This window comes from Mus musculus, chromosome 13 (assembly GCF_000001635.26).
Source record: "Mus musculus strain C57BL/6J chromosome 13, GRCm38.p6 C57BL/6J".
NCBI classification, from domain to species: Eukaryota; Metazoa; Chordata; class Mammalia; order Rodentia; family Muridae; genus Mus; species Mus musculus.
Genome location: NC_000079.6, coordinates 34123939 through 34140335, shown reverse-complemented (window position 1 = coordinate 34140335; position 16397 = coordinate 34123939). Strand labels below are relative to the sequence as shown.

General features: G+C 46.4%; 1 protein-coding gene and 1 long non-coding RNA gene across 7 annotated transcripts; one reads left to right on the top strand and one right to left on the bottom strand.

Moving 5' to 3' along the window:
• Window positions 1-1866: 1866 nt before the first annotated feature.
• Window positions 1867-9858, bottom strand: Gm36500. Of its 6 annotated transcripts, XR_873220.3 has the most exons (4): window positions 8093-9858; window positions 5887-6090; window positions 4452-4582; window positions 1867-3717 (listed from the first exon to the last, which is right to left on the bottom strand). It is a non-coding gene; the product is annotated as a predicted gene, 36500 (long non-coding RNA). The 6 variants fall into 6 exon arrangements; XR_873221.3 differs by lacking the exon at window positions 4452-4582; XR_873219.3 differs by lacking the exons at window positions 1867-3717; window positions 4452-4582 and having other exon boundaries at window positions 5526-6090; window positions 8093-8184; window positions 8742-9858.
• Window positions 9859-9981: 123 nt separating this feature from the next.
• Window positions 9982-13328, top strand: Tubb2b (tubulin, beta 2B class IIB). Its single transcript, NM_023716.2, has 4 exons — window positions 9982-10159; window positions 10982-11090; window positions 11354-11464; window positions 11805-13328. Exons 1-4 carry the CDS (start codon window positions 10103-10105, stop codon window positions 12863-12865), a joined length of 1338 nt encoding a protein of 445 aa, NP_076205.1. The 5' UTR covers window positions 9982-10102; the 3' UTR covers window positions 12866-13328.
• The last annotated feature ends 3069 nt before the right edge of the window (window positions 13329-16397 follow it).

Here is a 16397-nt window from a genome sequence, read left to right as displayed (position 1 = left end):
CCGCACTTTCGCCATGGTAGTGTAGGCTTTTGCTGCAGTGGAGGCGGGACAATCTCCTCAGATTCGGTTTGCCGCTCTAAAAGAAATTATGCTGCTTTATGCCGTGGGGTGCGAGGCTAAGCACTGCACAGAGGATAGCTTGCTGTTGGCATCCTGTGGAAGGCACGTCTGATTGCATGAAGGTTCAGTGTCCTAGTTCCCTTCCCCCAGGAAAAACGACACGGGAGCTGGCCAAGACCTCTCTGGGTGATGAGCCTAAGGGATGGTTTTGTGTAGGGCCCCTATGCTTGCACACTGGGGATCAGACCTCTACCTTCACCCATGAGGCTTGCTTGCAGCAATTAAGATCTGGCCGTAGATTAATCAACATCCTGGCCTTTTGATGCACCTGCCACAAGCAAAACACAATCTCCCCAGGTGTGGCTTGGCATGATAGAGAGGTAGTCAGTGATAAGACTCCCTGGGCATGTCACCAACCTAAGACAGGGATCAAACCAATGCTGTTTGTCACCCAAGGACGGGTAAGGGGCATGGCTTCGGGGGGCTATCTACAGACAGACATTCTCTCTGCCAAAAAAGAAAAAAGGGGGAATTGTTAGGAGCAGGTGTGGCGGCAGTCCTAAAGGCGCCAGAGACTGCAGCTAAGTCATATGACTTGCACCTGACTTCCTCATATAAGACACAAACATCTTGAGTGCTGCGCAGGTGTACCAGGATACAGGTGAATCCAATTTGGTGGAGATTTGCCCCTGCTGCCCTGATTAGCTGAAGCTGCATGCCTGGTGAGGGGGCGTGGCCTGCGGTTCGTGGATGAGAGAGAGTATAAAAGGAGTGAGAGGCCCAGGGTTCGGGGGAGATATAAAAACAGGGGAGATATAAAAACAAGGGAGATATAAAAACAAGGGAGGTATATAAACAAGGGAGATATAAACAAGGGAGATATAAACAAGAAGAAACAGGACTGAATAAATGTGTGCAGAAGGATCCTGTTGCAGCGTCTTTCCTGGCCGGTCGTGAGAACGCGTGTAACAAAGCATGGTACAAGCATCTCTGTTCAACAGTAGACAAAGGCCTTGTGCTCTGTCTCACACACCAAGGACATCACATGGCAAGACAGAAAAAGAATGTCACCTCATGTCTCTTCCTCTTCTTAAAAAGTCACCAATTTCATCGTGGGACTCCCACTCTCCCAACTGAACTTGGAGTCCTCCTCAGAGGATTCGTCTCCAAATAATTGTCATCTATTTGTGATCTAGTCTTCCTGTGAGTCTTGGAAGGATGTTTAGCCTAATAGCATTGTGCTTGGTCCTGAGCCTGGAATCACAGCAGCTTGTGGGCATTATGAGCAAGTCTCAACTCCCAGTCTTTACTTCCTGGGGTTGCTGATCATGATAAAAACTGTGTCTGAGCAGTATACTTTAAAGACAGTATAGGCACTGGGTTTTCTCTCTCAGGTGCAGCATGGTTCAAATAGGTTTCCAGAATACAGGTGTGTGTGCTACATGGGAACAAATTCCTGGTAATGGAATTCAGATCATTTGATTCCTGAATGAGGAAATTAATATTAATCAAAGGAACTCCTAACTGTACTTCTAATTACAACAGATCCATGGTTCTCCTCTCAATTTTTGAAGTAGCTTGATAATTTTGAACTTTAAAAGTGTTGGTGAAAGGAACATTATTCTCATAATGCATTCACAACATCTGGTTTGTTAACTATTGGTGTTGTAATCACTGAAAACAGAGATAATACTGAAGATGGTTTATCTTCAGGATCTTCATTTAGGACTAAAGATAAACAATTTTTGGTAAGATGAAATAAATAAAAAGCCCAATGAGGTGGAAATTTATTCGACGAATAGGTGTGTTGGTTTATTTTCTGTCTATAAAATGGCTGGGCGTTTTATTCAGAGAAGAGGTTTATTTAGCTCACAGTCTGGAGGTCTGAGAATATACTGCCTGCAACTGAACAGCTCTAGTGAGGACTCTCTGAGTAAATAGCATAGCTAGTGACACCTTGTTGGGAATATGATCAGCTGATAACACAGGAAACCCGAGAGCTTCAAGGGCTAGGCTCATATATTACAACTTGTGCTCAGGGGAATTAACTGGGGTCCCTAGAGAATTAATCTCTTCTGTGTTCCAGGCTCCCAGTGACTACTCAATTTACACCAGGCCTCATCCCTTAAAGATTCCCTCACCTGAATATCAGGCATTTGGCACATGAACCTTTGGAGCACACATTCAAACTGTATCCAAATAGCAGCAAACAGAGATGCTGCAGTAGGACACTCCTGTCACACTGAAAACCGGGGAGGGCCTGTGAACAGTTGTAAGCAACTGTGAGAACAGGGGCATGTCCAGAGCCTGGAGACATTCAATATGAGTCTTTCAAAAGATGATCCAAAGAATCCTCCAGTGCTAGGTGGGAAGAAGGCTTCCTGTCAGAAGCACAACACCTGACTTTATCATTCAACTTCCCCAGGAATAGAAGCCACAGACAGTGACCCCATGAAAGCCCAAGTCACTCATGCACATCTCTCTAAGTAGAGAAGCCCAGCAGGAATTCTGGGAACAAAAATGTTAGAGAGGCCTGGGAACCCACTATGTTGAGGACTCCATAAATATCCTTCCCCGTTGGACACTGGCAAAAGGCCAGGGTCTCCAACACAAGTTACTTTTCCCATTCATCATTGTAAGAGGGAAGAGCTTTCTTGAGTTTATTGCTCAAGTTTCCTGAGCCCATGTTCTAGGCACATTTTGATCCAGACAACCGAGAACCACACTGGGGCCCATCCATCAACCTTTTGTGCTACCACACTTCCATAGCAAAAGAGTGACTTAGAACTGTGACACATCACTTCTGTGGATGATGGGCAGAGTTTATGTATCCTTCCCACCAGTAGCAGAGAAGGTAGAAAGACTCTCTCTGAAAGTCTCTGGTAAAATTGTATTCATTTCATTCCCAGGCTTGCTACATCATTGCATAGCTCCCAGAATTGGGTCTCACTGGGGCATTGAGGGAATGAAGAAGACAGACTGATGAAATGACAGACATGTAGACAGAAGAGTTGGGATCAGGTGGACTGGATTTCTTGATGGACTAGCTGCAGCAACCTAGAAACACATTGTGCTTGTTATATACAGTTGAAGACAGAGGTGGGGTAATTGCATATTAGCTGAATCTGGAGGCAGGATTTATGATATACAGCTGAATCAAGAAGGCAGGTTTTGCTCATCTCTGTAGGTGTAGTCTCTGTAGGGGAGCAGTCTTCAGGCAATTAACACTGTGTGGTGGCAAAGCTTTGGGAGATATTTTCTGCACACATTGCCAACATCCACACATGGACCAGGGGGAAAGTCTGGCATTTCCCTGAGCGTCACCCAGGTAAGACTTTGCCACTCCCATGGGACTGAGACACTGGGGTCCTTGACATGGCCAGCTCATGTCTACACACATCCACTCAGGACTTCACATGCTCAGGGTTTCCTCCACTCCCCACACAGGCTGGCGTGGTTCACTGTCTGCTACAGGGAGAACAACGGAGCAGCTGTCGTGAGTTTTCTTGCCATGAGGCACAATCTGGGGTTTGCAGTGTCTCTCTGTTGGCCATAACAAATCCGGTTTCTTCACGTCCCTGCTTGTAAGGCTGCGTGGCTCTGCAGCTGGCCCTTTCTGACAAGTCTTTTCCTATTCTGCTGCTGGTGAATTTGCTTCTTTTAGGAAAAGAAAAAAAAAGCATATTTCTCTTCATAGAGGTTGTTGGTTGAGTGTCACAGTATTTTTCTTTATAGTTTTTCCTTTAGTTTCTCCAGCAGAATTTAGCCACAGCCGTGCCCCCAATGATTTTTCATCAAAAACAAGGCACGTGGCAGACACTGATCCATGAGCAGCTTTGCTCCCTATTTTTTTTTTTAAAGAAATTGTGTATGCTGAACACACACCAAAGTCTCCCCCACCCCCACCCTACAACAACCTACTGGGAGCGTTTACTTTTATTAAATAATATAAGTCTTCCAGAGATGACTTAAAGACATGGGAGGATGACTGTGAGCCCTTTGCAAATTTTACTCTCTCTATAAAAAAGCCTTGAGCTCCCAAGAATTTCCATGTCCTGTGTGTGGGCATCTTGGGACCAGTTTCAAGGGAGTGATCATATGTTCACAGTGGTGTGACTATCTTGCAAAACTGAAACTCTTTGCTTATTAAATAACCCTCATTTGCCCTCTGCCATCCCTGGGGACCCCCATTCTACCATGTCTCTCTGTCTTTGACTCCTGTGTAGCACCTATGAATGGAACCATACAGCCTTGTCTTATTATCACAGGCTGTTTTCTCTTAATCTAGTGGCCTCAGGTTTAGCTTTTGAATAAGAACTTCTTCTTTTAAAAGCCTGGGTGATATTTCATCACATATGCAGACAGACCATGTTGTCTATCTAGTTACCTACCCATGACCACTCAAGGTGCTTTCGTCCTTTGGTTCTTGTGGACTACGCCACCATGAACATGCGTGTCTGAACAGACAACTCTTTGGGATCCTGTTCTCAATTCTCCTCCTCTTTTTTCACTTTTTGGCACACTTTTAATTAAAATATGTTGTAGAGAATATTTAGTCTCATATGAGAGTATCTACCCCCTCCCCCCCATATCATTCAGTTCCCAGAAGAAAAAACACACACACACACACACACAAAACCTTTATATTTTTGATAAGCCTTTAAAGCACTAGAACTGGGCGGATATCTACCCTCTAAGCTATTAGTATCTACTTCCCTATCAATAACCCTGAGTTATGACTTGCCATGTTTCATCTGGGTCACTCTTGACTCCAATTGACCAGCCTTCATGGCCATGTTTCCATGATTTACCTACCCCACTGCATCTTCTCTCTATTTTCTTTTCCTGGTTCTGCCCCAGACCCCAAGCCCAGGGAACTCAAACTCTCTTCTGCCCAGCTATAGGCTGTAGGCATCCTTATTGGTCAATCGGAGTTGACTTGGGGGGGGGGGGCAAGGTTACATAACATTACTTGGTCTGTGTGAGGATCTCTCATCCCTGAGGTAACCAGTGCCAGTGTTTAGCATTACAACACGTACTTAAATTAAGGAGCAAGGTGTTGCAATGGGACTCAATGCCCTCTTCTGGTGTGTCTGAAGAGAGCAACTGTGCACTGAGGAGCAAGGTGTGCACAACAAAGGCAGATAAGTGTGAGAATTTGTAGACCTACGCCTTCCGGTACAGAATTCAGCACTGCAATACATAACAACAGATCAAAACTCCACAGAATATGCATACCAGACTAAACCTTCTAATATGTTTCCTTTTCAAAAAGCTACTTTAAAAGGAGCAACAAATTCTCTCAGATAGCCTCTAAATGAAAAAAAAAAAATTTCTGGGCCATGGTGGCGCACACCTTTGATCCCAGTACCTGGGTGGCAGAGGCAGGCCGATTTCTGAGTTCGAGGCCAGCCTGGTCTACAGAGTAAGTTTCAGGACAGCCAGAGCTACACAGAGAAACCCTGTCTCGAAAAACCAAAACAATACAAATAAAATAAAATAAAATAAAATTTAAACCATGCTGTGACTATGAGTAGCCACCAATTGGGAAATGAAGGAGAGACTGATTTGCTGAGAGGTTCTGGTGCATGCTCACTAGGGCAAAGAGCAGAGGGGTTAGCGTGTATGTATATTATCATTTTATTTAAGTGACAAGCAAAGTTCTGTGGTACATTTTGGAGAGACCGTGAGCTCTGAAGACACTGCCAAACAGCAGTTGCTCATGGAACAATGTGGGTGGCAGCCTACGGTCACACTGATACTACAGCAATCTGCCTCCTTCACTTAAAATGTCTCCCCCATTCTGTCTTCTGCTGTGTACTCTACCATTTAAAAATGGATCCATTTTCACACTGACGGCTTTCACAGACTGCACCTTACGCAGGCAGGCTGTCTGAGTTCTAGCATGCCTCCGTTTGAGTACTTCTGGTTCTTGTATTCTTCCCAGGACGACTCTGTACTATGGAAATGCAGTTTACTAGGCTGCACTGTGAACAATTCTGTGCTTCTCTGTGCTCCAGGTTGAAGAATCTAAAAAAAAAAAAAACAAAAACAAAAACAAAAAAAAACAAAAAACAAACAAACAAACAAAAAAAAACCCAAACAACTTTGCTAGGGATTGGAGGAGAGGAGGCAGCCCTTGAAAGGATCCGGGTGCCCTGGAAAATCAGGGGTTCCCCTCCTCCTGCTGATTTGCTTGACAAGGAAGACAACCCTCTTTTGTGAAAGGCTTGATGACTGGATGTTGGCTCTTAAAATTCAAATTCATGAGCACTGGCCATGGGAAAACACCCAGCCCCGATGAGAAACAAAGACCAAGGTGCAGGCGCCCGCATGCTTTTGCTGCATTCAAGATGCGAAATTTTCTCTGCAGATCCCAGTCTTTTGTTGCCTAAGTGGCTGATCCCTACAGAACCCCACTGCAGCAGGAGGTCAGGGGGCTCGGAGCCCCCCACCCAAGTAGCGCCTTCATTCTAGAGCTCTGGACAGTGCTGTGCAGCACAATAGCTACTCGTTTCTAAGAGGGAAGGGGAAAAAGGAGAGAATCAGAGGGTGAACCTCCGGCAGGCTGACCGGAGACAGCCCGGGAGCCCTTTCCCAGTGCCCACCCGCGGCTACTATATGTGGCTGCAATCCCTTTCTAGGTCCAATTCTCTGGGCATTTGGCTCTTTTACATAAATGTTAGAATGACAACTTCCCAATATTCCTAAAATTTCTAGCAATGAGAAGGGCGGACAGGGTGGGGGAAGAAATAACCAGGGACCTGCAGCCTTTGCAGTCTTCCTTTCAATTCCTGTTCATTCAGTGGCAAAATGTGTGTTGCCTAGGAAACCGCATACATCTCAGCTGTGGGGGTGGTGAACTGCACTTTAAGTGGTGAATATAGGCTAGCTATGGGCAAAAATCCTGAACTAATGTCCCGTAATTTAAAAAAAAATGGATCAAAATACATTTTTCATTAAGAAAACAACATTTTTTAATTTTACCTCGTATTTATGAAGAAAATCTTCATTTTATCCAACCTCTTCAGTTGCTTAAAACAATGACCCTTTGTGTACAATAAATGCACACTTGGGGGATTTGCCCTTGAAAATAATCTGACGTTTGTAAAAGCACGTATCATTGTGGCTGTTTAGGTCCCTCCCTGTATGAAACAAATGCTTGTTTTGATTTTGCACAGAGACGCTTCTGCACCTGTCTTTTGAAAATTAATGCATCGTTAAAATTAATTGGTACGTAAAGATCATGAAATACATTGCCTTAAATTTTTCAGGTCTGGTGTTGACATAGAGGGAGAGGAATCTAATATTAGGAGGCAAAAACAAAGGCTGGGCACCGATCTGATTTTGCTTCCTAGGAGCTTTTCCTTTGAGTTATAGGAAATAAGCCCCCACTCCTTTTAAGTTCGAAGATGACTGTAAAGCCTTTAGGGAAAGACGAAGCTGTTGTCAATATTTCTCTCTCTCTCTCTCTCTCTCTCTCTCTCTCTCTCTCTCTCTCTCTCTCACGCACACACACACACACACACACACACACACCGCAGCTCTTTGCAAAAATGTAAAATGCGAAGCACCGTAAACCCAGAGACAAGTCCTGTGGGGACAATGAGGTAAAATGCATGAAAGGAAAGCTGATCCCGACCAACAGGCTGGATCCCGGGCCGTTCAGGTTTCAGGGTGATTTCCAGTCACGTTGTTGCAAACTTCTTCCGCTAAGAGAAATCCGAGAGTGAAGGCCTTTTCATGTAGAGAATCATAGAGTTTTTCATCAGCTACCTTGCAAAGATCTGGCTCTGAAACAGAAGCTGAGCGAGGAACCCATTAGGTTAGAGAGGCAGGCTCAGATTACCGGGTTTAGAGTTGAGCCCCCGGGGCGCTGGGATTGCTCCTCAGCTCCTCAGGGGGGACCGCTGCACAGCGGCATCTATAATCGCAGTGCTGGTGACACCTTCTCGGTGTTACTTCCAGGTCAACCGAACACCGCAACAGTCACCCTTCAATGGCCCTTTTGGCTCCGAATGTAGCCACCTACCCTGAAAGCTTGGGCGCCCTTGAGACAGTCGGAGCCCTGTCATTAACTCGCTGTGTGACCTTGGGAAGTATTCTCTCTTCATGCTTCTACATCTGTATTAAGACAGGTGAGAAAATTCAAAATTCAGGGCCTGTGTCCTTGGAACCCTGTTACTGGGCACGTGGGCACACCTTCACTGTTCTTGCCTCTCTCTTCTCAATCCACCCTGAACTGAACACCTGCAACCGTATCTGGCGAACTCTGGCCATAGAGATCCAGTCTGGACACCCTGGCAATCACAGGCGGCAAGGCTTTTGTTCTAGGCTGCTTCTCATGGTACATTAGAATTCAGTTTAAAGCCCGCCCTGCCCCCACACCCCTTGCGGAAAGGAGAGGCGATGACAGCTTCAGATGGTTCTAGCAGGTCCTCCCTCGCTCAACAGCTGCGAGCTCTACCCTATAGTGTGACCCTGAGTCACTTGGGCCTCACTCCTTAGAGAATAAAAGGGGTCACATCACCTCCTAAACCACTAGCCCCGCGTAGGGAAGCAGTGACCTTCAACCTGGGATAGCAGGGAACATACTCTGACACCCTTCTTCTTCTCTCCCTCAGAGCACACAGGTTTATTTCACATACGCTCACAAAGGGATCAGTTTCTTCCTCGAATACCTAGAAAATGCGGGTTTGAAGGGAGAGCTGATGCATCGCGTCTGCGCACGCGCTGATGTGAGTGCGCCTGAGTCTGCGGTGGTCTCTGGCTAGCTCACCGCGCTGCAGTTTTTAGGCGTGTCCCCCTCCTCTCCATCCGCAGCACCAAGGCTGGGACCTCTTAGTCACTGCAAATGAAGGTAAGAATGCTCTAGGCGTCGAAGGTTCTCAGAACCTTCTTTTCTAACAACGGATGAACTAAATACTGGAAGGACAGCGCCTGACTGGCTTTTAAACACTCAGTTGTGGAATACATCCCACGCTTTTGTGAACTCCTTTGTTTCCCTGACAGACCCGCCCCCAGGACTCCACCCTCACTCTGCCGGCAACACAGTTCACACACTGCGGCCTGCCACACCCACCCCATCACTCAGGAGGAACAAAAGCCAATCACAGGGTGAAAGGAGTCTTTGGTATCAGGCAGCGAGCACAGTATTCTTGGAGTGTGCGAGGCAGGGCTAGGCTCAGAGGTCCTTCTACCACTAAATGCTGCTACTATAGCAGAGGAACAAGCATAGTCAATAAAGACAAAGGCAAGTCTAAGATGCTCCAAAGTGTCCAAAGTTATGATCTTTTGGATTTTTCTTTTTTCCAATTACACTCGCTTTCGTAGGATCACTAGTCTTTTCCTAAAGTTGTATGTAATGGGCGTGTGCGCCTGGACAGACATTGACCTCCAGGGATGAAGAATGAGGCACTACTCTCGCCAAGTGCTTTGGCTTGGCGAAGCCTGCTCAGAGTAAGAAGAGGAATTGCTCAAGTAACGCAAATGACCCTAAAGCTCCCTACCAGTGCTCACTCGCAACACCGGACTGCACCTGCTGCACCCACCCATTAGCAGCCCCTTCTCCATCCCCAGCCTATGGTACTAAATCACCCCGCCCCGCCACACTACCGCAGTCTTCACGCTCCCAGTTCCCAGTTCCCCACACTCAGCTTGCCCTTCTCAAGTCCGAGACAATGCTCAGGCCCCAGCTTCTCCCAAGAAGCCCCACTCCTCGCAAGGTCTTCACGCCCGCGCTGATTGGCCACAAGCCCATAGTCCAGCCCCCAAGACCGTCCCTGGGGCTCAGAGCATTACGTCAACCCGGCCTGGAGAGCGCTAGCGAGAACGGGACTGGGGGCTTTGGCTGGGGGGCGCGGTCTTTTTGGTTCGCCCCACCCTCCCTACATAAAAGACCGAACCCACCCGGCCCTCGCCCTCAGCCCGTAGCCCGTCGGTTCCGGAGTAAGTTCCAGGTGGCCCAGCAGTGGGTGTGGAAGGGGAGGATCATCAGACCCACTGACACAGACCCAAGACAGCAAGAAGCTAACCAGGCACCATGCGAGAGATCGTGCACATTCAGGCGGGCCAGTGCGGCAACCAGATCGGTGCCAAGGTGGGTTCACTGCTTAGGGGGTGAGGGAGGGACCCTAACGGAGCTCCCCTCGGGATAGGTGGGGTCCAAAATGAGGCGCGGCTCTAGGTAAATACCAGGACTCACCAACGGCGGACCTGACTTGCGGTTTTGTGCAGTCGGATGGGCGTGGTCTCAGAGGAGACTTTAAAGCAAAGGGGTCTCATTCATTTTTCCTGGAACTATTCGGAATTTGAGCTGCCCCATTTTCTTTCCTCCCTAATAGCCACGAGTGCCTAAAGAAGACGTGGGTGTGTCTGCTAGGCTGTGCATGCCGGTCTTAGGGAGGGGCCGCGACACAGGAGAATTGATTTTACTCGCTTGATCACCAGGCGAGCTGCGGGGGAGGGGAGGAAGAACGATTGCCAGACGGTCACTGAACGTGCTTTGAATTTAAAACATCACCCTACAGCTTCCTCGCTTCACTCTCCCCGCCGGCCCCCTTTTCTCCTTGCCTATAGTCCCAGCGCGTTTGTCTCCAGCTGCCAGTGGTGGCTGTGACTTGCCAACCCAGCTTGGGCTGTTTTTTCACACACACACACACACACACACACACACACACACACACACACACACACACACACACACCCTACCTCCTGCTGAGAGCAGCTGTTCTCATGGGAAACCGCCCAGTTTCAACTTTCTGATCCTCTACAATGCAAGCCCTAAGGCTGTGCCTGGGTCATGCCACTCATTAAAGCTTCGGCAACGTCCTGTTGTCAAAACTGTGGGTGATGGGGGGGCTGCTCATTGAGATTGGGGGTAGGGTTGTGCATAGCTAAATACAGTCTTTTTATGTCACAGTTTTGGGAGGTCATCAGTGATGAGCATGGTATAGACCCCACTGGAAGTTACCATGGAGACAGTGATTTGCAACTGGAAAGAATCAATGTATACTACAATGAAGCAACTGGTAATTACTTTTAACACCCCATCTTCAATTCTGGCATCCCTAAGCTCTGCTCTTATTTGAACCCAGGAGAAGGTGGCTTATTTTAGGATGACCATTTTTGGGGTGGGGTAGCCTCTTCTGTGCCAACCAAACCCTTTGAAAGCTTGGTCATAATAGACCTTTCTTTGTTTGGGGGTACCACCAAACAGGAAGGAGGTGGGACCGAGCCCTACTCTATAGAAGATACTGCCTGGAGGGCTAAGCCAGCTCTTGTTCTTCTGCAGGTAATAAATATGTGCCTAGGGCCATCCTGGTGGACCTGGAGCCAGGCACAATGGACTCAGTCAGGTCTGGACCATTTGGGCAGATCTTCAGGCCGGACAACTTCGTGTTCGGTGAGTATGTGGCATAGCTGAAGACAGAAGAGCACAAGGTGTTAATTATCACTAGCACAAAGGGTGGAGGAGTGTGATAGACAGGGAGCATACATAGCAGTGGCGCCTAAGCCTTATCAGGCTTTGAGGCAATTGCATCTTAGCTTTTTCAAAGGCAGGTGTGCTCTGTTAACTCATTTATAATTGTATTGATAACCAAATAGTTTATTGCTTTATTATTTATTGGCCATTTGATAATAATTTGAAATAGCCTTATCTGAGAGGTGATTCTTTTTTTTTTTTTTTTTAAAGAAGGAATTTTCCCAATCATGGCTGACTTAATCCTCCTTTGCTCTTTCAGGCCAGAGTGGTGCAGGAAATAACTGGGCAAAGGGCCACTACACAGAGGGGGCCGAGCTGGTGGACTCTGTCCTGGACGTGGTGAGGAAGGAGTCAGAAAGCTGTGACTGTCTTCAGGGCTTCCAGCTGACCCACTCACTGGGGGGAGGCACTGGCTCAGGCATGGGGACCCTGCTCATCAGCAAGATCAGAGAGGAGTACCCAGACCGCATCATGAACACCTTCAGCGTCATGCCCTCACCCAAGGTCTCTGACACTGTGGTGGAGCCCTATAATGCCACCCTCTCAGTGCACCAGCTGGTAGAGAACACAGATGAAACCTACTGCATCGATAATGAGGCTCTGTATGACATCTGTTTCCGCACCCTGAAGCTGACCACACCCACCTATGGCGATCTCAACCACCTGGTGTCAGCCACCATGAGTGGAGTGACCACCTGCCTGCGCTTCCCAGGCCAGCTGAACGCAGACCTGCGCAAGCTGGCCGTGAACATGGTGCCATTCCCACGCCTGCACTTCTTCATGCCAGGCTTTGCACCTCTGACCAGCCGGGGCAGCCAGCAGTACCGAGCCCTGACGGTGCCCGAGCTGACCCAGCAGATGTTCGACTCCAAGAACATGATGGCTGCCTGCGACCCTCGCCATGGCCGCTACCTGACCGTGGCCGCCATTTTCCGTGGCCGCATGTCCATGAAGGAGGTGGATGAGCAGATGCTCAACGTGCAGAACAAGAACAGCAGCTACTTCGTGGAGTGGATCCCCAACAACGTCAAGACGGCCGTGTGTGACATCCCTCCTCGTGGCCTCAAGATGTCAGCCACCTTCATTGGCAACAGCACTGCCATCCAGGAGCTGTTCAAGCGCATCTCGGAGCAGTTCACTGCTATGTTCCGGCGCAAGGCTTTCCTGCACTGGTACACGGGTGAGGGCATGGACGAGATGGAGTTCACCGAGGCGGAGAGCAACATGAATGACCTGGTGTCTGAGTACCAGCAGTACCAGGATGCCACGGCTGATGAGCAGGGCGAGTTCGAGGAGGAAGAGGGCGAGGATGAGGCTTGAGTTCCCCAGGCCAAGCAGGTTAGGGAAAGCTGAGATGAAAGGAGGGGGTGGGGGGGCTTAATCTGTGAAAATACCTTGGCAGTTGAAGGAAGGAGAATGGTCTTAGGTTTGTGCTGGGTCTCTGGTGCTCTTCACTGTTGCCTGTCACTTTTTTTCTCTTTTTGTAATACCGATAACATCAATGTAACACTTGAGATCTTTCTGAACTCCTGTTGTAATGGCTAAAATCACATAAACCTTTGTGTCCTAACGGTGTCCTCTTTTCTTTCTCTTCCTTTCTCCCTATCAAGCTCTTTGTTATCAACTTAAATCCACCTTTCTGAACACAGAAAATTTTCTTCCTTTAGAAAAGACTGAAAGCTCAGGTGTTTGTTTCTTCTTTGGGTATGCTATTAATATAAGTTGAACCAAAAATGGCCTTACTCAATCCAACAATGAGAAGAAACAATGGATTTTAAGATGTCCTTTGGTACACGACTTGTTTATTGAGAGTGTGTTTTTATGAAGATGTTGCCAGACCTTTATTTCCTTAAAGGTTTATTTGAGCAGTTACTTAGAGGCACACAGCACAGAATTTAAAGGAGAGTGAAAAATTAGTTTCCTCTTCTGTGTGCTTTGATCCAGCCTTCCTCCCTGAAGAATAGCATTATCAATAATGTTGATCATTGATAGTAGTCACCAAGTTATATCATTTTTATGATGCTGGGAATCAAACCCAGGGCCTTCTTACACACGCTCAGCAAACATTATACCACTGATCTACCCCTCCAGCCCATCACTGTGTTCAAGGAGCAGGGCATTCAGCATGTTGCTGTGCAGAGTTACATATTTAATATGTGCACTCTCAGGTTTCCTCCCAGCCACAGCATCCACAGTTTTACAAACGTTGTGCCAACCTTTATTTCAGTTTACTTGGAAATGTAAATTCTGAGTTTTGGGGGGAGTATTCCTTTAAATAGAAAAAAAATTAAGAATTTTCACAGTTTATTCCATTCTTACCATGAAGACCTGGGATCTGAGATTTGTACTCAATCCAGATATAGACTTGAATTCAATGACTAAAGGAGCTTTAGGGGTCCAGTCACCTATAGGTTTTCATTTAAGATACTTCCATGGGAGTAATTGTAAAGAAAAAAAAATATATATATATATATTTATATATATATATATATATATATATATATATATATATTCTGTGTAGGTTCACGGCTTTAAAAGGAGGGCATAAAGAATTTTTATTTTAAAAGAGGTTAAAACATACTTGGAAGCAGTTGCAAGGAGAAGTATGAGCAATATCATTCTAAATAGTGTTAAAGAAAAAAGAAAAAAAGAAAAAAAGCATCCCAGCTCTAGGCGCCACAGATGGCAAAGAGCAGAAGCTCGCTGTGTAAGTATAGATCACAGAAACCTGACAGAGCAAGGAGGGTTCAGTGGTTCAGGATCTTTACTTCCAACTTCTATATTTAATGGCAAACTGGCAGGTGTCAGTCCTGGCTGAGCTGGTGTAAAGCTTCAACAACCTCACTGAAGTGTGACATTGGTTTTAAATGCCCGGAACTCTTGGGGCAGCTGCCAAGGCCGGCTGGACCTGTCCTTTGGTTTCACATTTCCAACAACCTATCAGACCCATGATAGTAATTTTGGAAAAAAAAAAGGGGGGGTGCTCTGCCAAGCACCTAGTGGTATACTGGAAGTGTGTAACTCTTTCATACCTTGTAAGAAAAAGACAGGCAGGTGCCAGCCAGCTAGCCCGTCTGCACAGCCCTGCTGCACATAGATGGAGTTTATTTTGGCACAATGAGAAGGGTGGACGCCCAATGAACCATTTAAGCGGATACTCTGGATCCTATGTCAACTTTAATTACATTATTAGGAAAAGCACTCAAAGATGAGAAAAATGTTTACACACTTGGATTAAGAGATACTGTTTTTAAAACACTGGTTTCCTTTGTGGGGGTGGCCATTATGTAATGGGATTTGGGGTGTGTGTGTGTGTGTGTGTGTGTGTGTGTGTGAGATGGGAGTGTGTGTGAGTGTATATCAGGCAGTTCTGGTAGATGAGTATTGGTGGTGGTAGCAGTGGTTGCTTTTAACTTCCATAATGTTCCTTGCCTCCCTAATGGGCTTTGAGTGGGGTATTCACTTTGAGCAAGTAAGGTTCCCAAATTATAATATCCGCTACCTAGTCTAGAGGTTGGTGTTCAGGATAGGGAGTTCCAGTTATCTTGAGGCAAGGAATCAAGCCTCCACTGCAACTGACCCAGCCACATCAGCCTAAGGGATACTGAAGTTTTGTTAAACTAATAGCAGTTTGGACTAAAATCTTCAGAGCTTAGCTCATTTCATTTGCTCTCTTTATACAGTTCAGGCCTCAGGGTCCAAGTTTTTCCATAGATTGCTTCACTTGGGTTGTGTTGTGCTCAAAACCACACAAGCATTAGAAGAAGGGAAAGATGACTATCCCTACTTCAAAGGAAAACCTGAAAATGTATTGGGTTTGGTTCTGGTCAAAGGACCAATAGGTGTCACTAATGAAATCGCTATTTAAAAGTGGTTTCTAACTTCTTAGTTTTAAAGTTACATGTGCACATGTGTGGATGCAATTGTATTTACAAGAGTAGGAATATTTTATCAGTAGTCAATACTGAAAATGAATGGGGAGTTGAAGGAAGCTGGGGGAGCATGAATGACCCTCAAACAACTGTCACAGAGAAGACTTCCCTCCCACAGATGACCTCTCACATGTCCTAGTTTGCATCTGGCTTGTCCATTGCTTAGGGAACTCTTAGGAAGTTAATTTCCTGAGCGTGTCAGCGGTGTCCTTGTTTTCTAGGTATGCGTCAAAGTCAAGCCATGTGCACAACTTGAGAACATTCATTCTTGTCTTCATTTCTTAACCACCATCTATTTCCCTTTCAGTTTCTTGTGAGGTATTCTGACCATAACATACCCACAAAAATTTATTTTGGTGCAGCCTATTTCATTATGTAAGATTTCGTTGACAAACCATAAAAGTTGACCACTTAAAAGAGTTCAGGTGCTGTAGAAGATGACCTATTTTCTGAGTGTAACAACTATCATCATGTTAGAGAAGCTGTGACTAACAAGACCACCAGGATGGGGATTGCTGAGGTTCTCCTAATAGCAGGGAGGACCTTTTCCTCCTCACTTAGATCCTAGTTCCTCTTCCCTGTGTCATCCTCCTGGCTGTATGTATTCCTGCATTCACTGGTTCACCAAGCTAGACTTAGAAGAAATCCTCCCTTTGATCTGTTGGTGGTGACCCATCTCGAAGGGGTAGTGGTTTGTTCACATTTTCCCAGGAAATGTCACACAACAGAGAGCTTTCGGAGAAGTGAACACATAGAAGTTCCTAGAGGTTGTATGTCCAGCAAAGACACCACACCTTGTACTTTTTACCATATGCCCTGTGCTAGGTGTCACCTTGTCTGATGCCCATAGTTAATTATTCCTTTTATATTTAAACCAGTAAACTTTAGTGCTTCCCTAAGCACTGTAAACTGCTTTAGGA